This window comes from Mus pahari, chromosome 2 (assembly GCF_900095145.1).
Source record: "Mus pahari chromosome 2, PAHARI_EIJ_v1.1, whole genome shotgun sequence".
NCBI classification, from domain to species: domain Eukaryota; kingdom Metazoa; phylum Chordata; class Mammalia; order Rodentia; family Muridae; genus Mus; species Mus pahari.
Window position 1 is genome coordinate 157,192,774 of NC_034591.1, and position 23,142 is coordinate 157,215,915.

The 23,142-nt window shown below is 42.1% G+C and overlaps 2 protein-coding genes across 6 annotated transcripts in view; one reads left to right on the top strand and one right to left on the bottom strand.

Annotated features, from left to right (window-relative positions):
• The first annotated feature begins 2,698 nt into the window (after positions 1–2,698).
• Positions 2,699–3,613, top strand: LOC110316956 (probable maltase-glucoamylase 2). The gene has a single exon (XM_021191280.1). It carries the CDS (start codon positions 2,699–2,701, stop codon positions 3,611–3,613), a length of 915 nt encoding a protein of 304 aa, XP_021046939.1.
• Positions 3,614–5,516: 1,903 nt separating this feature from the next.
• Positions 5,517–23,142, bottom strand: part of Abcc9 (ATP binding cassette subfamily C member 9) — a 114,842-nt gene continuing 97,216 nt past the window's right edge. For 3 of the 5 annotated variants that reach the window (XM_029534934.1, XM_029534935.1, XM_021188210.2), the window contains 9 exons: positions 22,437–22,538; positions 21,464–21,584; positions 19,802–19,932; positions 18,511–18,589; positions 17,622–17,730; positions 16,071–16,174; positions 15,123–15,256; positions 11,313–11,375; positions 5,517–7,977 (listed from right to left, as the gene is read on the bottom strand). In XM_029534934.1, the coding sequence (XP_029390794.1) occupies positions 7,840–7,977; positions 11,313–11,375; positions 15,123–15,256; positions 16,071–16,174; positions 17,622–17,730; positions 18,511–18,589; positions 19,802–19,932; positions 21,464–21,584; positions 22,437–22,538 (981 nt within the window). In that variant the 3' untranslated portion in view covers positions 5,517–7,839. Of the gene's footprint in view, positions 7,978–10,571; positions 10,748–11,312; positions 11,376–15,122; positions 15,257–16,070; positions 16,175–17,621; positions 17,731–18,510; positions 18,590–19,801; positions 19,933–21,463; positions 21,585–22,436; positions 22,539–23,142 lie in introns of all 5 variants that reach the window. The other 2 variants (XM_029534936.1, XM_029534933.1) reach the window with 1 other exon arrangement.

Genomic DNA, 23,142 nt, shown 5'->3' on the forward strand with positions numbered 1-23,142 from the left:
TGAGCGCGTGGAATCCCAATGCAAAGTGTGATATAAATACATAATTAGCCTTGGTAGACTCTTCCAGCTCCTAAATCGGCTGTGTCACTTCCTTTCCTTCCACAGGTATCTTGCCCACTTTCTGGGTAGGCAGTTGTTATTGCTTGTGTTCTGGAGGAAGCGCATTGAGCACATTTTTATCAACTCACCAACAAACGCGCATGCCTTAAAATGCCTTGCACAAACACGCACGCTTTAAAACCCCTTGCACAAACACACACACTTTAAAACCCCTTGCACAAACATGCACGCTTTAAAACCTCTTGCACAAACATGCACACTTTAAAACCCCTTGCACAAACACTATTATTTTTGTTAGTGCTTGTGCTAACATTCTCAGCTATTTATATGTTCTTATTAATTATTTGAGAATTTTATACATATTTTGATCATATTCACCTCTCTTCTCTAACTCCGAGATCCACACCCCATTCCATATCCCTCAGACTTCGCATCTTCATTTGTTTGTTCTTTGTTTCTTTCTCTCTCTTTCTTTCTCCCTTCCTTCCTTCCTTCCTTCCTTCCTTCCTTCCTTCCTTCCTTCCTTCCTTCCTTCCCTCCTCTGGACATTGGAAGAAGGAAGGCTCTCTCTCTCTCTCTCTCTCTCTCTCTCTCTCTCTCTCTCTCTCTCTCTCTCTCTCTCTCTCTCCCCTCCCTCCCCCCCTCTCTCTAAGCCAATTGAATCCAGTTAGTGTTACCTATAAACTCTTGGGTGTATGGTCATCTACTATTGTGGTTGACCTTCCATGAGCCACACAATTGATGAAAATTAACCTCCTCCCAGCGTTTATCAGTTACCAAATATCGCAGCTAGGGGTAGGAAGGGAATATCCAGCCCCTCCCCTTGACACTGGTGTTTTGGCTGGCTTGAGTTTGCACGGCTCTTGTTCATTCTGTCATAAGCACTGTGACTTTGTATGTGGAACTAGTGCGTCTGAAAACATTGCATTAAAACACACTTACATTTTTAAAAAAAAAATCATTCTAGGTTTTTAATTTTCTCAAACAATTTAAATTTGAGTGTGTGATAACTTTTTATTCTTTTAAATTCCATTAGTGGTCAGCACTTCACTGTAACACATTGATACTGTTTGTCTTTATCAGGACCTCAGGGGTGTTCATGTTCTGAAGTTACAATTATTCAATCTCTCATCTTGATTATGTGATTTCACCAATGCAGAATTAGAATATCAACTTATTTTTAAAGGAAAAATCAATCTTGTTATTTTAAAAAATATGATGTAGTATTTGTCTAAGGTCTCATTACTAATATTTCATGCTGGAGTATGTTTTATAATCATGTAGTCAGTTTGTCAGTTTTCACTATTTTTGGTGAGAAAACTCAGTCCAGCATGGAAGCAGTTTGTCATGTGCCTGTGTTTAGCTTTTTACATATGAAGAGGCAGGAGCTCAGACTTCTGAAGAGACAGGAACACATCACTGAGTGGTGGACATTAAGTATTATACAACCTAGAATTCTAATTCCCTTCGGTTCCTAGTCAGTAATATCCCAAATATAGTTAAATAGTTCTTCTTCTATTGTTTACCATATACATGATAAATCACTTATTCTTAAGAATTCATTAACTCACCAATCTAGTCTTCAGTGAGTCCCACAGTTAACACAGCCCGGAAGTCAGCTTGCTTGAATTCACCTCTCAGGTTCACTGAAGCTCAGGCAAGTTGGAGCCACTGACCCTCAATTATAATGGGAGATAGAGAATTTTACTTCAAAATTTTTCTCAATATGAAACTAGATCACATTTGCTTATCATATACTTAGTGGATGTCAACCCTGGAGGAAAATTTTAAAGGGGTGGTTTTATCATATGTATTCTATTAACATGTGAACTGATGTCATGTTATTTTTCTGTTTTTTTTCTCCCAATGATTTTATTTCTCTCCTGTTGTTTGGTATGAGATGATCCCAGACATTACAGGGGTTATATAATATTTAAACCATAAATCATTATTTCATCTCGATGTTTTATTGGCAGGCATAGTTAAGCTTTATTAAAATACCATTTGAGCCAAGAATTCCTCATGAAATATCAGGCTTGCTAATTTTCCCCCTACATTGTTGGACAAAGGCCTAGATTCCTTGTGTTCCCAATATAATCTTTTATCACATTGACTATATCCTAGAAGTAGGAATCAAGAGGGCAGTCCCATTATCACCCACATCATCATGTTTCCACCATTTCCTCTTTCCTCTGCCAAGGACACAGACATGCAAGGTTTGGGTTAAATGCTTGGCACTTTTGAGTGGGTTGAAGTTTGCTGGGAGAAATGAAGAATACATGAAAAGCCTGTGGGTCAGAAACCCTAACACGACTGTGAGCACTGCTTTAGATGCCTGTTACTGCTTGCTGGAAAGGTTGTGACAAATGTCTCTTGTAGACTGTGTCATATAAAGTCATTGCTGTGGGAAAGTAAATCATGGGCTTAAAAGGCCATCCGGAGGTGATTCCTTGTGGCAGAATTTTGTTTTGATTTCTTTGGACTTTTCCTCCAGCCATGGCAGAGGTTGCCTGGGACACGTTAGAACAAAAGTTTTGTCAGCCAGTTTATTTGATCATAGGGTAAGCAGAACAAGGAAGATTTTTCCATCTTAAATAACCCTCCTTCTAAAAAATGAAAATAGTCATTGTTCAATATAATGCATAGTACCCAGGAGAGTGGATCAGTGTCCAGGAGAGTGCATCAGTGTGCAGTGCAATTCACCAGTGCCCAGCACAGTGCACCAGTGCCCAGCACAGTGCACCAGCTCCCAGAACAGTGCACCAGCACCCAGCACAGTGCACCAGCACCCAGCACAGTGCATCAGTGCCCAGCTCAATGCATCAGTGCCCAGCACAGTGCATCAGTGGCCAGCACAGTGCATCAGTGCCCAGTGCAGTGCATCAGTGCCCAACACAGTGCATCAGTGCCCAGTGCAGTGCATCAGTGCCCAGCTCAGTGCATCAGTGCCCAGCGCAGTGCATCAGTGCCCAGCACAGTGCATCAGTGCCCAGCTCAATGCATCAGTGCCCAGCACAGTGCATCAGTGCCCAGCACAGTGCATCAGTGCCCAGTGCAGTGCATCAGTGCCCAACACAGTGCATCAGTGCCCAGCTCAATGCATCAGTGCCCAGCGCAGTACATCAGTGCCCAGCACAGCTCATCAGTGCCCAGTGCAGTGCATCAGTGCCCAGCACAGTGCATCAGTCCCCAGTGCAGTGCAACAGTGCCCAGGACAGTGCATCACTGTCCAGTACAGTGCACCAGTGCCCAGTGTAGTGCATCAGTACCCCGTGCAGTGGATCAGTGTCCAAAACAGTGCATCAGTGCCCAGCGCAGTGCATCAGTGCTCAGCGCAGTGCATCAGTGCCCAGTGCAGTGCATCAGTGCCCAGCGCAGTGCACCAGTACCCAGTGCAGTGCATCAGTGCCCAGTGCAGTGCATCAGTGCCCAGGAGAGTGCATCAGTACCCAGGAGAGTGCATCAGTGCCCAGGAGAGTTCATCAGTGCCCAGTGTAGTGTATCAGTGTCCAGAACAGTGCATCATTGCCCGTCACAGTGCATCAGTGCCTAGCGCAGTGCATCAACCCCTTCTTAAGATAACTACTTATGATTTGGGTTTTTTTTTATATCACTTCTTGTCATGTCACCTCTAGTTTGTGTTAACTTCAACATAAAATTTTACACCTTGAAAGAAGAGGTTTATTTTATTTTTAATTAAGTGTACACATATGTGGCAGGAAAGCATATGTTCACATGTGAGTACAGATTCCCATGGAGGCCAGAAGAGGAAGTTAGACACTGGCTCTCTAATTATAGGTGGAGGTGAGTCATTCAACATGGGTGTTGAGAACTGAACTTGGGTATCTCAACCATTTAGCCACCCCCCCCCCAATTCCAGACTTTACTTCTGATCTGTGTGTACCTCCTGATTGCAAGCTTTGACCTCAGAGGCAAATCCTTGACTTAGACTGATAGTTGGCAAAATTGTCCTAAGCACCCAGAAAGAACAGCTGGAGGAAGTTGACGACTCACTTGCCTGATTCTTTGGGCAGACAACCTGAAACACAGACATGGCTATAAGTCTGGATGCTAGAGAATTTTGCGTCAAACCATTCATAAAGGCTGCATGGAAGGTGAGAACACATGGAGTTGTTCATAAAGTCTCTGTGTAAGGCCAAAAGGCAGCAGAGAAGGTCGTGCAACAGAAAGAGAATGAAAACTTGGGAGACAATGGAATGGAGGGAGAGGTCTATTCCCAGACTGATCGCTAGATCTGTCCCTGTCATCAGCCTTCCTGAGCCCTGATGCCCCACAATTCCGGTACTGACTGACATGCCTCTCCTGACTCTTGCTCTTTGAGAAACTGGGTATTGGTGACTACAGTGTGAATGACCAGTAGAAATTTGCTGCAGGGTATATAATAGAAGGTGACTTAAACCCCATGTAGAAAACACAGTGTGAAAAATGTCAACATATAAACATGAAGATATTTGGAGAAAAATGTGGCAGTGGGAAAAAGAATCAGTATCACGTTCCTTCCACTCCTTTACCACTGGGAAATATCAGCACCCCCCCCCATACACATGCATGCGCACACACACTCCCCACACCGAGGACAGACACATAGGAACATGGTTCTCATCTGCAAATGTATATGGCACAGGGAGTATACATGTGGAACTCAAACTCACCAGAATCCCATGCCGACAATTTGATAGCTAACTCGGATATGGGAAGCACACATTGCTTTCTCATGAAAAATATTCATGCTTAGAATCCCCACTGCTGGTTAAATGACAAAAGAAAATGATGTTGATCATCCTGGCTGTCTTCTCAGATGAGATCCAGAACAAGATTGCATCAGCGAGGAGCTCGAACAATGTATCTCATGACATGGAGTGTTGGAGTAACTCAGGGTAAAGTGACATCAGTGACTAAGAGAAACCAGTGTAGCCAGGCATGGGGCTGCACACATGCAAACCCAGCACTTGGGAGGCCGAGGCCAGAGGATCACTCTTGAGTTCACCAGCCTCAGCTAAGTAGTGAGGGAGGAGGGTGGGGGGAAGAGGCTGAGGTGACCTAACCCAAACTTGGCCAATTATAAGTCTCACCTGACACACTTGCTAGAAACATATAAAAATCTCTTCCTTGGTGAGTTTGATCCAGGTGAATCCTACCAATACTTAATAAATCAATGATATCAATAACTTGCAGTCACTGAATTAAGTTTCAGGTGCACAATTTCAACTGGTGTTTTCTCTGCTAATAGGTGGCATGTAGTTTGAGGGTGTTTGAGTTGGTCCCCTCAATGGAAATAGACTTGGAGTGTGTTCATAAAAGTGACAGGACGCATATGTGACAGTTGGAAATCATGAAGGCAGGCAGGCTAACTACTGCCTGGCACATATCTTGATTTATAGCTGTTAACTGGTTAACAATGAAACTGTCGGTGGAAGAAACATTACTCTCTGTAATTGAGTAAACAAAAGGACTAATTTATTGTATAAGGTAAGCCAATATGTTCTCATGTACTATAGAGAGTAAACATCCAGTGTACATAATAAACAGATTTAATATACTGAGAATAAATAGAATAAGCATATCAAGGAGTAATAAAGGGCAACCCATAGTTACAGCCACATGACTAGCAGTTAAAAAAAATAAAAGTCAATGGAGCAATTACTTTATTTATCTGGATCTACACACTTGTTTTAGTGCCAAGGGCCCAAAGATGGACAGGATATGGTCCTGACCATAGTACCAGATGCTTAGATCTTTCAATACCTAACCTAGATATTGATGAATCATGAGAAATAACAGGGGCGAGGGGGATAACCTTTGAGGAAAACGATCCTTACTCACACTTTTTCTTTTCTTTCTTTTTGCATTTATTGCTTTTTACAGTTAGAATAAATATGTGTGGGGTTGATTTGGTAAGATCAATATAAAATTTAGTTCTGTTGAGATTATTTTCTTTTCTTAAGGTTTTAGTAAAAGCGCATTTCTCTCATCAGCGGTAACACAAGCAAAGCAATGCCAGATCGACTGAGATGTGGCCCCGATTTCATTTGGTTGGTTTCGTTTTGCAGATTATCAAACATTTTCTCACCTCAAGTAAGTAAAAGGTTCAAGGAACCAAAAGTCACTTGTGCACAAGGTGGTGCAGTGGGCTACACTGAGGGGCGACTTCTGTAGGTGGATGCTCTTTCTATGTAAGAAGGAGGGCTTGCTTGATGACAACCATCATGATATTCAGCCCCAACAGAGCCTTTCACACCTGCTTTTTTTAGTAGATTAGTCAGATTTTTATGAAGTGCTTTGAGGTTGAACTTATTGGTAATGGCTGTGATTTACTGGCTTTCTTCAAATAATACTATTACTTTCTTCTAATGAAGTTTTAGATACAGAAGAAAATGTAACTATTTAAGCTAAGCAATCTGGACCATTTCTGCCCATCTTTATGAACATTTTTCTTATGTTACATTCTATATCCATGAAGGCACCTTGATAGTTCCTGATGCACAAGAACTGCAAGTCGTGAAACAGAATAAACAACACAATAAAATGAGTACAGGAACCATGGGGAAGGAACATGTACTTTCTGTGAAGACCCTTATATGAAATTCAGAAATGCTCATGTCCGATGGTTAAAGGTTACAGAAACCGTGGATGCTGGAATACCAGGGGAGGTCACTTCAGTCAGTTTTGCTTTATTAATTGGCATTTGAATGAAATGTGACACTAATATCACACAGACTTCTGGTACACTCTTCATAATTAGAACAGGACAAATGATCACATGTGTGATATAAATGCCTATCACTGAAATTTGCCCAAGTAAAAATAAACACTTGCTACCTATGTAACTTCAGAGTGTGAGCTATTTCTATCTTCCCACAGAGATGGATGGTAGGGAATATCTGGTACCTTTGAGGAATGTGCACATGCCAAGATTAGCATAAAGCCAAGATATGCTGTGAAAATTGTGTGTGCGTGTGTGTGTGTGTATGTGTGTACCAGATAAGGCCATTTATCTATTTTCTTTTGGGTCCTAAATAATATAGCATTTCAGGGTTCAGAGTCATTGCCTGTCTGATAAAGAATTAAACTCTAGAAGACCTAGGTTGCCTATTGCTGAAGGACTGAAGCTAACTTGAACTTTCTCTTTATTGAACAGAGGAAAACGGATACAAGTGTAATGTTTTCAAATATACAATCTCTTTTGGTGATCTTTCTTTTGTGAGGGGTTAGCTTTATAGAGCTACTAAAAATGTGATAGTTTCTTGGTAACAGGAAATGATTTAAAAGGGAAAAAGTTAAAACCAATATTAATAATGTTAAATGCATAGAAAATATTCTCCTACAGTAGATCATGAATGTGAGTATTTTGTTAGAAAATGAAATTTCTTTTACCCTGCTACATGGGCACATCAACAGCAAGGCAGTGCTGGTCTTCCAAGTAAGTCTGTGTAGTAACACAGACTACTCATTTTAGCTCCCATGCCTGACAGACATCAACCAGACTTCTCTTAAATGGATTTACCTCTTAAGGTTGCTAGCATGGTTTAACATAGCCTATTTTCCGAGTGTGGACTGATGGTAGTAAAATATTCACAATGACCCTACAAGACGTGTATCTCAGAAACTGTTAGACCAAAACAGGAAATAGAAATCTCGACTTTCCACACAGAAATCTGTCGAAGTTTATGGTACCACCCTACGAAGGCAAAGGTGAAGACCCCTCAGGTGGGCCGACAGTAGGCATTGAAGTACATGTGCTGTTGCGAGACAATCCTGTCACATGTCTGCACGGACAAACGAGGCAAATACTCCATCTTCCTGGGCCAAGAGGCTTTCTGGGGTGTCATATTCCAAAATGTTTCCTCTCTTCATCACAATAACCAGGTCTGCAGTCAGAATGGTGTGAACCCGATGCTGCGTGAACGTGAGAAACATCGACATTTGTTATGAATTTGAGCACACGAGCCAAAACGGTGACTATGCATATCTCACAGACTGGTCATGCACAGTTGCTTCTTTTTACTTTGGGTGTACCAAGAAATACCCTTTTCTTGTATTAATTAATTAGTTCATTTATATGCTTTTAAATGCCAACCAGCATAGTGGGGGTTTGTTTGCTCTATCTTAACTTCAGTGCAGCCATTACTCACTCTTGCACTGAAACTTGACGACTATACACATTAATAAATGTGCCTCAGTGAAATGCTAAAGGGAGCCCATTTGAACCAGCTGGGTTCTATTTTATTCTTGACTATAGTTATTTCATGTGTGAGCCCATTAAATACCTGGATTAACAAATAATAAAAAGGACCCTGAGAGGCTCTGGTCTGGAAGTCTGAAGAAGTCTACTCTGGCATTCAACATTTGAATGCATTATCGAGGTTTATTGACCTGTAGTCTCTTAGGGCATTATTCAGAGTTATTAACCTGTAGTAGCTTATAGCATCCTTGGAATAGTGGATTTGGTGTTATTTATTAACAACAATTATAATAACTGCCATTTATCAAGCAGGCATCATGTTAGTGCACTGACACATGAACTTGTGAACCATCAACATTTTCTTCAGCTGCAAGTCTCCCTTCCCTCCACTTTATCAAACATATAATTAGGGTTCAGACAGATCAAGAAAAGTAGAGAGATGGTACAGATAATTAATTAACAGCAGAATTATCATCGGATTATTACTGAGACAAGTTCCAAGTTTCAGAGGGCGAAGTACTTCCACCCTGTTCCTGAGCCTGGCTACCTCAGGGATGTTCACCAGCCACGATGACTGTTAGAGTGATGCGTGTGAGCAGGCTCCATGTCAGGCCAACATACATTTTAGCCACCCCACCCGTGACCTGTGCAATCTTCATCAACACCCTACCCATGAATGCTGCCGCTTTGCAGCTGTAACGATGGTGGTGCTGGGGCTGCCTTCCGCCATGAGGTGAGATAAATGATTTTGGAAACTGCTGCCTTTTCTGGCACTCATAAGTAAATGATAAACAGCAGCTGCTGTTAGAAAATCTCTTGACAGTTTAGAAGGGAAAACTGCAGTACCATTACTCTTAGTGAGATCAGTCTAGCTAATGAAAATTGAAAGTTGGTCTCATGCAATTTAAATTTGCTGGGAGACATGCTTTAGAAGTATCAACAAGCCTTATCAATTAAGAAATTTATTAGTGAGAAATAACTGCTTTAATGATATTTCTATTGTCTGTAGGGTGTGATTCCACAGATTGTTGAAGAAACCTATCAACAGAGGCATGGGGTCAGTTTTAATAGTGTTGAAGAAAATTTCAAAATGCTCCAGAGAAGTTAATCCAATTAAGAGTGAAGAATAAATCATTTCCATAAATAAATAGCGGGAAATAATTTGGTATGTGATGACTCCTTTTAGGAAGCTGGGAAAAATGTGTATTTTAAGATATTTATATCATTTAGTGGCAGTTAACCAGGGCAGCTGAAGAACTTTTAACTGGAGAAAGGAAACAAATCTTAGCAGAGCTGTGGATTGTTCTGGAAGAAGTCCATGACATGTGTGGTGCTGGTCTGTCTTTGATGAGCCACTTGTGGAGGGTGGGCCTCTGTACAGACTCTCAGACATGCCTCATGCCTCTAGCCTTTAGGAGTATTGGGTATGTCGGGAGTGTAATGACCTTCACCTTCAGAGTCTACGACTGGACAAAAGATTTGTGTTAACTATTCCTCAAATACAGTTAGAAATCAGGTAAAAGAATGTAATCTTTCATTTAAAGATACAACTTAGGGTCAAGTAACCTCCCATGCAAATACTCCATGGGACTCCCAATCCCACCATGCTTCATGCAGAGTAGAACAGAGACTTGGTCTCCAGGGTTAGCAAGGGTCTGACATTCCTCTCTCTTCCCAGTCATGAAGGAGTAAAACAGGGAATTCTTCCTTCTCATAGATATCTCCCTACATGGCTCTGGCGAGGCAATTCTTGAAGCATATTCAAGAATTGTTTTTTATGTTAGCTGGTTCTCTAGCCTCTTAGATCATTTACCATGGTGAGAATGAACTTCGGAAGCTCCACCTTCAGGAAGGAGGAAGCACAGGGCTTATCAGGAAAATTAGAGAGAATGGGATTTCCTTTACCTGGGCCCCATGGGAAGTCATTTTCTGGAGCTTGAGAAAGATACACTTCAAAGAGTGGTCTTTCTCCCAAGAGTAGCAAGTGTCCCTCAAAGCACAGGGTTCTCAGCAGTTATACTAAGTAATCCCTTCAAACCATCTTTGGGCAGGTAACACACATGGCAATTTTAAGGGTGACTAGAAATCAGCCTCAGATCAACTGGTCCTTAGGCCAGTGATCAACCTAGTTCTTGCTTCTTAAATGCTCTCTTTGAGAACATAAGATGCACACACAATGCAAGCACTCTGGTGAGCTGACTTGTGTAGTTAGACCCTTCGGTTAGTTTCCCCCCCCCCATGCCCCACTCCTTTTAATCACAGCCTGCTCTCTGCCTTACTTAGCGGAGGATTCCACTAAGACATCTACCAGAGAATGAGACACTTGGAGGAGCAGATTACGCTGGTCTACTTGTTGGTCATCACCAAAGTAGAAAAGAGGCCATTCTTGTGCTGGAGCAGGTTTGGACCAGTATCACACTCCACTAAAATACCCTCAGAAAAGACTAACACAAGGCCTGCGTCCACAATAGAAGAGACACGGTGCTGGAGGAGAGAGAGGTGGAGAGAGAGGAGAATCAGCAGGAAAAAATGGAAGAGTGTATCATTAAACAAAGTCTTCAGTGATATCAAAGATCCAACAAAATACAAGAGGAAGAGACAGAAAACTAACACCCTTGCAAACAAGAAAATCAACCTGGGGCTAAGCGACTCATGGACCTGATTGCTGCTGAAAGTACGGATATCACCTCCTGTGCTGTGAGGTGTCCCATTGTCTTCTATTTTAAAACAGACAAATGGATAGAAGCAAAGAAAATATACATAAATATTAGCTAAATTGGCATTGGAATTTAGGAGCGTTCCTTCTGAAATGTTCCTTCCAACCATCATGGTATTGAAAATTAGCACAGACACTTAGCATGTGATCGGCTGGTGTCCCTACATTTCAGATGATGTCATTGAGAAAAATATACATAATGTGAAATAAGAAAGAAATACACAGTTCAACATAAGAATGTTTCACTTCCTCAACTTAAAGCTCACAGACCCTTATAATCAAAGCTACAGAAGAATGAGTGACCCTCCCCACCCCTGTCCCCATGTCACTTACAGCTATGGTTACGACTGTGCGATCCGCAAAGGCTGTCATGACTACTTTCTGCAAAATGTTTTCCTGCCAAAAGAGAAGAGAAAAGTTCCAACTTTCAGGTGCCCACTTTCTCCTGCTACAACATTTTATACCCCAGGGTAATACTTTCACTGTACAGTTCCTTCTGAGCATGCTCCCTCCAAGCCTTCTGTGGAGGGTGACAGAAAGGATGGCCAACGTCAGGTTGGGTTTTAGAAGTGTCTTCCAAATGCAAGAAACGTCAGTGGTCTCAAGTAAAAAGGGGACCACAAGAATGGAGGAAGAGATTTTTTTTTAAAGATTTATGTAAAACAATTTTAATCTTGTGTGTACTGTGTATATATATGCTATGTGTGTGCAGGTAACCCACAGAAGCCAGACGAGGGCACCAAACTCCCTGGAACAGGAATTACTGTTGTGCGCTGGCTCAGGTCCTGTGCTAGAGCTTGAAGTGCTGTAACTACTGAGCAGCTCTGCTGCCCCAGATATCTCAAGGGACTGGGAAGGGAAGCAGTGGAATACAAGTGTCTTGGAAGCAGAAGGGAAGTCTAATTTGGAGGAGAGTACAGGGAGGAGGGAGCCATGTGGGATGGGGTGAATAAGAAGAAAGCACAGTGACATTCAGGAGGGAAAGTGTCAAGATGAACCCGTTACTTTGTATACTAGCAAAAGTGTCATGATGAACCCGTTACTCTGTATACTAGCAAAATGTCATGATGAACCCATTACTTTGTATACTAGCAAAAGTGTCATGATGAACCTGGTACTTTGTATATTAGCAAAAGTGGTATGATGAACCTGGTACTTTGTACTAGCAAAAGTGTTATGATGAACCCATTATATGCTAACTGAAAAAGAAAACTCAGTGGTCAATCTTATGGATTTCTTACCAGGAACCTCAAAGGGGAAAATTTACTTCATGTGCATGGAAGTGCATGCTCTTATTAGACCACAAACAGTACATGATGGAAGCTAATCAAACCCTGGTGTTGACCTTTGTCTTACCAAACAAAGAGAACTGAAGTCCATGCCAAAATTTGGATGTTTGACCCATATAGAATGTTTATGAAAAAATACATTTCTTCATATCCCCAAATAGGAGTATCATTATATTTGAAAATATGAATAGTCTGTCTCACTCCTACAGGAGAAGTTGGTCACCTACATATCTCACTTAGGTTGACTCATTCACCCCCTCTCTTCTACACTATACAGATGCAGTTATGTTTGAAATGGGAAGAACTTCCAACAGTAGGCCATTCGCTATTTTATACAATGTTAGCTGTGATGTCATATAACTTGGTAATATACTTTGATTAGTCTTAATGGGTGAGGGGAGGGAAGCTGGGATGTCAGGCATAGCGGTGTGTGCCTGTAATCACTAGTGCTGAGGAGAGAGATGCAGGAGAACTGTAAGTTTGAGGTGAGCCTGGCATGACAGTGAGTTTCAGGCTAGCTAGGATTCCATCAGGAGACTCTGTGTTAGAAAGTGGGGGTGGGGATGAGGGAGATGGAGATGGAGTACATTAGCATCTTCATAATTGGTTGGTTCCTAACAATCTTGAAATGGTTTTATTGGGTCTAATTTTACTCAGTCTGAACCAAGCAACAGAAAGCAGCATGGAGTCAGGCATGCAAAGTCTCTGGCCTCTTCCCATGAGTACATGGAGAAACCCACTCTTAGTTCATGTCGTTATAAACCTTAAAAATACAAATTGCTGTAGATGATGGATGGCCTTAGTTATCATGGTTTACTGAAAAGACTGAACATTCTATAGTTCAGAGTTCTCGTGATCTGTGACCTTATTCCTGAGCACACCATACTGCTGTGCACTAAGATTACATCTTGAAATGTATCAGAATATAAGGATCTGGTATAGATGAATAAAACTCATTCCTCCAGACTAAGACCTCTGCTAACAGACTCTATTGTTCCTCCCTCCCTCCCTCCCTTCTTCCCTTCCTTCCTCCCTCCCTTCTTCCCTTCCTCTCTCCCTCCCTTCTTCCCTTCCTCTCTCCCTCCCTCCCTTTTTCCCTCGCTCCCTCCTTCGCTCCTTCCCTCCTTCCCTCCTTTCCTCCTTCCCTCTTTCCCTCCTTCCCTCCTTCCTTCCCTCCCTCCCTCCTCCCCTCCCTCCCTCCCTCCCTTCTCTTCCCCAACCATCCCCCACAATCTCCATAACAACCTTTCTAATCCATTTCCACGACATTCACTTCGTTTAGATTCTATAAGGCCATGCGGGGTCTGTCTTCCTGTGCTGGCTTGGTTCTTTTAGAACAGTACCTTACAGTTCCAACCACACAGTCACCGGTGGCAGAGTGTCCCCTTCTTAAAGACTGTGTGGTGTTCCCTTATCTCTACATACCACATTCTCTTTATCTGTCTGTCTACACACTTGGGTGTATGAATTAATGTCAACAATGTGGATAGGAACAAGGCCATACAGACTCCTGCCTAGTATACAGAGTCTGATTCCTTTTGATATACACCCAGTAGTTGGCTACTGGATCCACATGGTAGAGTTGTTTTTGAGGAATTTCCATATGACTTCCAAATCAGATGTATTACTGTTAAATTTTACCAACAGTGTGCCTTTGGTCCCCTTTCTCTCTGTCCTTCACAGTGATCATTACATGGCACAATCAGCTCAGTTAATTGTAATGTCATATCCTGCAAAGTTGTGGACAGATTTTCAACATTTCCACTACATAGAAGTGTGATAAACTTCTTGGGTTAAAAGTATGTTCATTTGCTTGATTGACTCTTTCTACAATGTATAATGTGGATGGTGATGTCACATTGTTCTCCTTCCGTGTGTGTGTCTGTGTGTGTGTGTATGTGTGTATGTGTGTGTATGTGTTTGTGTATGTGTGTGTATGTGTATGTGTATGTGTATGTGTGTGTATGTGTATGTGTGTGTATATGTGTATGTGTGTGTGTACGTGTGTATGTGTTTGTGTATGTGTGTGTATGTGTGTATGCATGTGTGTATGTGTTTGTATATGTGTGTGTACATTTGTGTATGTGTTTGTATATGTGTGTGTATGTGTGTGTATATGTGTGTATGTGTGTACATGTGTGTATGTGTATGTGTGTGTATGTGTGTGTGTGTATATGTGTATGTGTGTGTATATGTTTGTGTTTAGGTGTGAATGCATGTGTGTGCATGTGCTTGTGTATGTGTGTGTATATGTGTATGTGTGTGTATGTGTATATGCATGTGTGTGTTTATGTGTGTATGTGTTTGTGTATGTATATGTGTATGTGTGTGTATATGTGCATGTATGTGTGTGTATTTGTGTGTCTGTGTGTATTTGTGTGTGCGTGTGCTAAGATGACAAATAGGATGTCTGCACTAAGGTATCTGGTGTTCATTTCATATTTCCTCTCAATAGTTTTAGAAGTTTGAACTCAAGTCAAGTGAAAATGTTAAGGTGAGTTTAAGAGATCAAGTGGCTTGTCCAAGGCCACACTTAGTGTGTAGCAGGGCTTGAGCAGACATTGGATATTTCAGCCTCAATTTCCCTTCTTTTTCTGCTATACCATCCTGCTAATCTGTAATATCCCAATGGGTGAGGGCTGACTTCGATTTTCTCAGTGAATCTCCAATCTAACTGTACCATATGAAAAGTGAGTCTTGGTGACAGAAATCCTTTTGGGGGATGATCAAGGACACTGATGGGAGTCATTTGCAACAGTAGCATTGAGGATTCAGAACCTGGGCAGATGAATACACCACAATTTTCAGTCACATTTCCAACACATTGGTTTTCGAAGCTGAGATGCGAACTCACCGTGGCCATGTCGATGGAGGCAGTGGCTTCATCCATGATGAGTATACTGCTCTTTCGAACAAAGGCCCTGGCCAGGCAGAACAGCTGTCTCTGTCCAACACTGAAGTTCTCACCACCTTCGGTGACAGTGGCATCTGAGGGAAGATAGCAAGAGACTCACTGACAATAGAAAGAAACATTCTGGGAAAGGACATAGTTGGAAAAAAGAACATGACGTGTGCATGGTTAGCATGGCGTGCTGATGAAGAGATGTCTCTCCGGAGAGTAAGGATGGTACTGGCTCATCTTATTTTTTGACAACATGTAGAAAATTATACCCTAACAGCAAGCCAAGAAATACTGCTAACCATTTGCAAGACCAGAAGACCTTGGAAACTGTTGGATTATTTAATCCAGTTTTCCTGGGAGATCATGTGATATGCCTACCTATGGCCTAGGAAGATCACGTGGCTCATCCAAAGACGTACTTGTGTAGTCAGGCTTGAGAAAAATAGAATATTCCAGTCCCAACTCCATTTCTCTTTCTGTTATATCACCCTGTAATATATCAACCCTGCTAATCTGTATTCTACCAGCAGATGAGGGCTCAGTCTGTTTTTATATGTGTATCTCTATTACTACTGTAGCTTTATTAAAACAAACAAATAAATGAACAAACAGGGATGTGGGCTGAGAGATAGCCGAGTGGTTAAGAGCACTGGCTGCCCTTTGCAGAAGACCCGTGTTTTGTTCTCAGCACACACATGATGGCTTATAACCTCTTGTAACTCCAATCTGATGTCTGCTCCTGGCCTCTGTGGGCAGTGCATGCACACATTATACATACAGCCAAACAGTTCCAAATATACGTGAATAAAATCAGGGCTAGAATCACGCAGTTCTAGCAGAATGTGGAGCTGGAGGCACATGAGGTGGGGGTGCTAAATAATGAATAACCAGAGACCATACCTAAGCCTCCGGGCAGAGATTTGACCATATTCTTCAGCTGGGCAATTTCTAGAGCCTCCCAAAGCCTGTCATCTGTGCACTTGCATTCAGGATCCAAGTTAAACCTGTAAGGGAACATCTCTGTTTATCAGTCAATAGTGAACACAGAGCAATATTTCCAATGCCCAGAACAGGGCTCAGTTCACAGCAAGCACAGAAGTCAAATAGAGTCTAGAAAATATCCCTACAGAACTGATGCTAAACACACAAATCTATATGGGACCAAATAGTACACAACAGAAGTATTCGGGGTGTATCAGAGGTACAAGTTGAAGCAGTACTGCTAAATAACTTGATGCATCTAGAACTTTTTAAAACATTTTTATTTTAAAAATGAAAGTATAATTACATAATTTCTTTCCTTTCCTCCCTTAAATCTTCCTATATACCCCGTCTGACTCTCAAATTCATGACACGTGTTTCTTTAATTATATGTGTATGAGGCTATGTATGTGTATATGCATATATGTATGAATACCATTGTATAAATTCAACCTGCTCAGTCCATATAATGTTACTTGCATGTGTGTCTCTTCAGAGATGACCACTTCATATTGGATTAAGCAATTGATGTGTTCTTCCATGGCGAAGACTATTTTCCCACTCTTGCCATTCCTTAATTACCTGTAGTGCTTTGTCTAAGTTTGGACCATTAGAACTTTTAATTAATTAAATCTTACAGGTGAATAATGAGTGATATTCCATATTTTTTCTCTACTTACAAATAATAATTCTGAATAGAGGTACCAAATTAGGTAGTAGTTAAGTGACAGGGAAGAGAATCAAGAGAGAGACAGAGACAGAGACAGAGAGACAGAGACAGACAAAACAAAAGAGAAACAAAAGCAAAAAGCAAAACAAACAAAAAAGCTATGTACATACATGCACAGGCACACACACACACACACACACACACACACACACACACACACACCCTTTCCCAATGTTTTAGTAGAAGAAGTCTGAGCAGCCTTTGGATTCAAACAATCTGCAACTGGAATGGCAATTCCACCACTTGGATTATGAACTTAGGAAAGCCACAACAGCTTTGAGTTTCAAAATAGTCATTTGACATGGGGATAATGATATGCCCCCAAACGCCTTTTCTGAGGATTTAATCAGACAATGAAGGAAACTATTGGGAGAACAAATGTCTCCAGTTATTTGTAGTTTTTACTGATTTGTGGGAAACCATAAAGCAGGGACAGAGAGCGATGGAGCCACTTTGGCCAAATGATTTAAGAGGTGAAAAGAAGTTGTCAAAGGCAGGGAGGAAGACAGAGAGGGTCCGCAGTATCTGTCAAACTCAGGACTGACACGGGAATCAAGAAGACACTGTGGGGTGGGACACCTCAGAAATGTCACCACTCACGGTGGGCTTTATAGAATGAAACAGAGAGCTCCAAGTTCCTGTCTAGGCCAGCACACCAATGCCAGGGCTTCCATCTCTAGGTGTGGGGCATCATGCCGTACCTGATCACTTCCACAAAGTTGTCAGACTAGTGAACTCACCTGATAGAGCCGCTGAACAGGATTGGGTCCTGGAGAATGATGGACAGCCTGGAGCGGAGCGTGTGCAAGGGCAGTTTGGAGATGTCTATCCCATCAATGACTATCTTGCCTGTTAGAGAAAAACAAACACCACAGACAGGTAGCAAACTCATGAGAGAAATTTCTATTCATTTAATAATTAATATTTTATCCCCTCCCCCATCCCACCATCACCTGGCCACGAGGTCCTGGCCTTAATCCCCAGTTCCACCAACGAATGAATTAATAAAAGAAGTTCTGGATTGAAATATAGAATGCAAAGCTTCCCATTTAAGTATCAAAACCATCTGCCTCTGATAAAATGCACATTTCTGGTGAGATTTCTCTTTCTGATATTTTTTTTTTTTCTGGAAGGAATGTTCCGCTTTTTTTCAGTATTTGGCCTTGTAAGTCAAAATCATTGTTCTCCTTTGGGTCCTCTGTCTTCTAGAATGCCTTTACTCGCCCTTCCGGTTTTATTTTTCTTCATGGGATTTCTTTTTGGAAGCAGACATCCTGTATGTATATCTTGTTGTTGTTGTTGTTGTTGTTGTTGTTGTTGTTGTTGCAGCCTACCCCTACCACACATACAAGTTTCCTGAAGACAAACCCTTTGGTCTGTCACCCACTGCAAACAGGAAAGCAAATTCTGTGTGTGTGTGTGTGTGTGTGTGTGTGTGTGTTGCACACAAGCTCAGGTACACACACCACGGTACATGTGGAAGCTAGAGAACAGTCCGTGGGAGTCAGTGTGTCCTTCCAGTCTGTAGGTCTTGAGACTCAGTCCAGGTTGTCAGTGTTGGTGACAAGCACCTTTTCATGCTCAGCATGAGAGGACACCTGGATGATGAAATTTCAGTTAACAGCTCACCATCAAATATGTCGACCATTCTGAAGAAAGCCAGAGATAAGGAGGACTTCCCACTGCCAGTTCGACCACAGATGCCCACCTGAGAAGAAAGGACTAATTGAGACTCAAGCAAAGACATGAAAGGGACGGAGGTATTTTTAGTTTTGTCAAGGTGTCATGAGAAAAGTACAAATCTGCTCAAATAACTGCACTACAGTGTTCTTCTTAGATCTCATGTACTATGTAACGCCCCCACTCAGCCCCTGATGATTGCATTCTGATCTTTACATTTGTGTGGCTGTGTTGTTCTCTATCTATGGCTTTACTTCAGTACCAAGTTACAGCCAGACCTTCATACAGCTGTCCAATTTCAGCTGAGTGGTGATGGCTTCAATGAGACCACTTCCCCTCACTTAATCTTTACTTTCTTATTTTCATTTTTATTGGTTTATTTATTTACATTTCAAATGTTACGCCCCTTCCCAGTTTCCCCTCCACAAGTCCTCATCCTCTCCTCTCTCCCCCTGCCTCTATGAGGGTGCTCCCTCCCTCACCAGCCTACCCACTCCTTCCTTAACGGCCTAACGTTCCCCTACCCTGGGTCATCAAGCTTCCACAGGACCAAGGGGCTCCCCTCCCAGTGATGCCAGATAAGGCAGTCCTCATCTACATATGCAGCTGGAGCCATGAGTACTCCCTGTGTACTCTTTGGTTGGTGGTTTAGTCCTGGGAGCTTGGGGGGGGGGGCGGTCTGGTTGGTTGATGGTGTTCTTTCTATGGGGTTGCAAACCCCTTCAGCTCCTACAGTCCTTGCCCTAACTTCCCCATTGAGGTCCCTGCGTTCAGTCCAATGTTTGGCTGTGTACATCCGCATCTGTATTGGTCAGGTTCCGGCAGAGCCTCCCAGGGGACAGCTATACCAGGCTCTTGTCAGCAAGCACTTCTTGGCATCATTTTTAATATGAATTAAAAGAAATTATTTTCAGATTAAATCTAGAATGAAGGCACCAAGGAGATGTCTTTGTGCCAGAAATCAGAAATTTTAAACAGTATGCCTGCCTGGTGTCAACCTTTTTGATTTTTGATGTGAGGCGAATTAAGGGCAGAATAACTCAGGGGCATGCAGTGTCCTGCTTGGATCTGCTCTCTCCTTTTCTCTTTCATGCAGATGATTTTGCCCACAGCATATGCAGAATGTGAGTGAGCCTGGACACCAGGGTGGGCACTGACATGGTGAGGTCCCATTCATGTGGCCATGGGGCTCCACCAAAGATCTATGCAGACAAACAATCAGATCGTGTGAATCCCATACCTTCTGCCCGGGTTTGATGTAAGCCTTGACATGTTTCAGAACGGGCTTCAGGTTATTTTCATATCTGACACATAGATCGTGAATCTTGATCTCGCCTTCCTGTGGCCAGTGCTCTGGGACTTGAGAAGGATCTTGGAGAAGCAGAATAGACAAACAGTAGTTTAAAGAGAGATGAAAGGAATACACACTTAAATATACAAACAATGTCCAGGAGTAACTTTAACATGTAAATATATATGTATATATAGTTTTGCATAAATTCATTGTATTTCTGAATCAAACTGTGGTAGCTTAGTTTTTGAACTAAATAAATCCAGAGTAAACAGTATTGATTGAGAATTTAAATTTTTTTTGAGTTATTTTCTTTCCTTAAAGTTTATCTCTGGAAACTTCCATGCAGATACACAAAGTACTTTGTCCGTTCTTCACCCCGACCTACCCTCCCTTAGCTTCCTTCCACTCCTGCTGACCTCTTCATTCTTTTAATTAACTCCCTTCTGCTGCCCCTGTTTTTCTTACAAGTTTAACCTGGGGCTGAAGGGTGGGCATTAACGCCACTTCTGCGTCCCAGTATTCCACGCTATTCAAAGGTAGTTCATTTCTGAACGGTCTCTACAACCAACGTGTATAATGTGAGCGTTTCAGTTATTTGAAAATAGGAGCTATAACTTGGGAGGCAGGCAAGAAGTCGCACCTGCGGTTCTAAGTGGGCAGCTGCATGGGGACGTAAATGCAAAGCACTCTGGGAGTACAGAGGTTGGAGAGCTGCGTAATCCAGGAGGTGGGAGGGCAGATGTGGGATGGGGGTGGAGGGGTAACTGGGATGTGGGATATCATTTGAGGTATAAACGAATGGAATGATTAATTTTTTTAAAAAAGCAGTTCTTGAGGCGATTCTCGGGGAACTGTATGCGTACGAGAAGAATAATGATGAAAGGAAAACGGATCACGCTTTCGTGTCTAGGGAAGAAGTACGTGGGTGAATGAGAAACGGGACAGGGCGAGACGTGGAAGCTCACTTAGTGACCTCAGCTATAACCGAGACCCTGTGCTTTTCTAGCTAGAGAGCCACTGAACGACTTAGGCAAAGCAATGCAGCTCCATTGAGATTCGCATGGAATGCAGACCATATTGTGTCTGCCATCAACATTCCTGGAAGTTTTATTCCAGTAGAATTGAGAATCCTGTTTAGCACTTTCAAGTTTCTTGATATTTAAATTAATAAAGCTTGTAAGAATGAGAATACAATATAATAAGTCCCAAATACATTTACAATGTCTCTACACAATATTGGATAGAATCTACTTGTGTCCAAGACTAAATTTTTGCTTATTCTCAGCTGCTAATATCACACAATATTCAAATAAGAGTGGGTATGGTGTGTACATGCATACTCTCAGGACTCAGGAGGCTGAGGCAGGAGAATGAGTTTAAGGTCAGCCTGGGCTACATAGACAGAACCACAAACTCCATAAATAAATAAATAAATAAATAAATAAATAAATAAATAAATTCAAAAATGTAAATAAATAAAAAATAAGGAATAAATGAATAAATAAATGAAAATAAGGAAGGGGGAAGTCAATGAAGAAGAGAAGGGGTTCTCTTGGTATCATAGTGACAAAGCAAAGCAGGTGCCCGGTGCCAGGAGTGGGCATGTACCCATGGTGCCTTCATAGTTCTCAGACTCCATAGTCAAGAAACTGTTCACTTTCTTCACTGCACCCATCTGGACTTCCAGGTCTGCCAAGTTCCTTACAACCCAATTCAGGTAATTGGTTATCTGAAAAGATGAGAAAAAACGGTGACACTTAAAGTAAGCGAGCAATTCTCATGTTCACTGCACATTTGGTGACAGAAAGACCTGGACAGTGTCCATCACATGGTCCCTAAGTTCTGCAGGTTAACAGGCACCAGGGAGAGCATCATGAGACAACCACAGAGAAGGTGTGTGTTCTTCAAAGTTCTCCCATGTCTCTCCTTCATGAACTGTTCTCTGATTCCACTACACAGCCAAGAACTCAATCCATTCATATGTATTCTAATCTTATATGTATCCATGCTCCCTTTAGTGCCTCCGTTGGGATGTACACAACACAAGACAGGGATCTCAAACAACTCAGGATTGATTGCCTGTAGGATCTGGGAAGTTTTAGAAACTAGCTACACACTGCCAAAGAGAAAATACACAGACGGAGAGCTGGCTCAGCAGCTCAGAGCATATGATGCTAAGGACTGGGGTTGTTAGATCCACCACACCCATACTGGGTGGGTCTCCACTGCCTGTAGCACCAGCTTTAGGAGAGCTGACATCCTTTTCTGGCCTCTGTGAGCACCTGTGTCCATGTGTGTTCACATGTGCAGGCACACATATACACATACACATGTACACACAGGTACATACACACAAATACATATAATTAAATAGTAAATAAAATCTTTAAAATCAAAAGGAGGGAAATTAATCTAAGCTGTCCTAAAACATTAGCTTTAGGCTCAAATTTGCTATCATGTGCAAATGTCATCTTGTTTTAAATGTCAGATTTCACTAGTGTCCGTGAAAGTGGGTTGATCATTTCTATGGGAAGTCCCTCTGGTATTGCATGGAAAGAAAGGTATTCTCATCCATACCCACCGTGAGGGCGTACAGAAGGCCCAAGCCCACTAGTCCAGAGCTGGAAGAGCCGCTAATGGATGCAATGGAGGCTGTCAGAACAATGCACGCTCCCAGGTAGTCCTGTAAAGGGGAGAAGCAAGGTAAAAGACCTGAAGATTTCCCAAGTCATTAAACAGCAGATGCCGCTCAACTCAGAGAGTGTGAGCAGCCAGTGGGAAGCACACCAGTGCATGAGGGTCCAGTCAGGCTTCACGTAAGTGACTCGTCAGAAACAGACAAGTGACGAGGCTGGAATCAGGAATGGCAGTGTGCGCTCCCAGGGAAGGTGTGGCTTACCCGAAGAGAAGCTGTGGTTGCTGCCACAACTGGGATCAGATTTAGTGCCCCATTCAATATACATGTTTTTTTGACAGACAAGCAACTATTTCATAGCTTAGACTTCACATATGCCTGCGTCAAGTAGGCTATTGACCCCCTCCATGCTGTAACAGAGCCCTTGCAGAAATGAGCCTCTGGTGCTTGCTGAAATCTGGAGTTGAGCATTCTGTCACCCATGTTCGTGTCTGGGTCATGAGAATCACAGATCACATAGATGAGGAAATAGGCTGCATTTGCTTGGAAGTTAAGGATTATAGACATGGCTTAAAGCACCAGATTTTTCCATGACTCAATGATAAACTTTGCAAGACATAAAAGAAAAAATTCACAAAGGCTAGCCTTGGAC

Bases quoted from the DNA above. Each gene is read 5' to 3' on its own strand.
- LOC110316956 (XM_021191280.1), top strand. From the start codon at position 2,699: ATGCATAGTACCCAGGAGAGTGGATCAGTGTCCAGGAGAGTGCATCAG.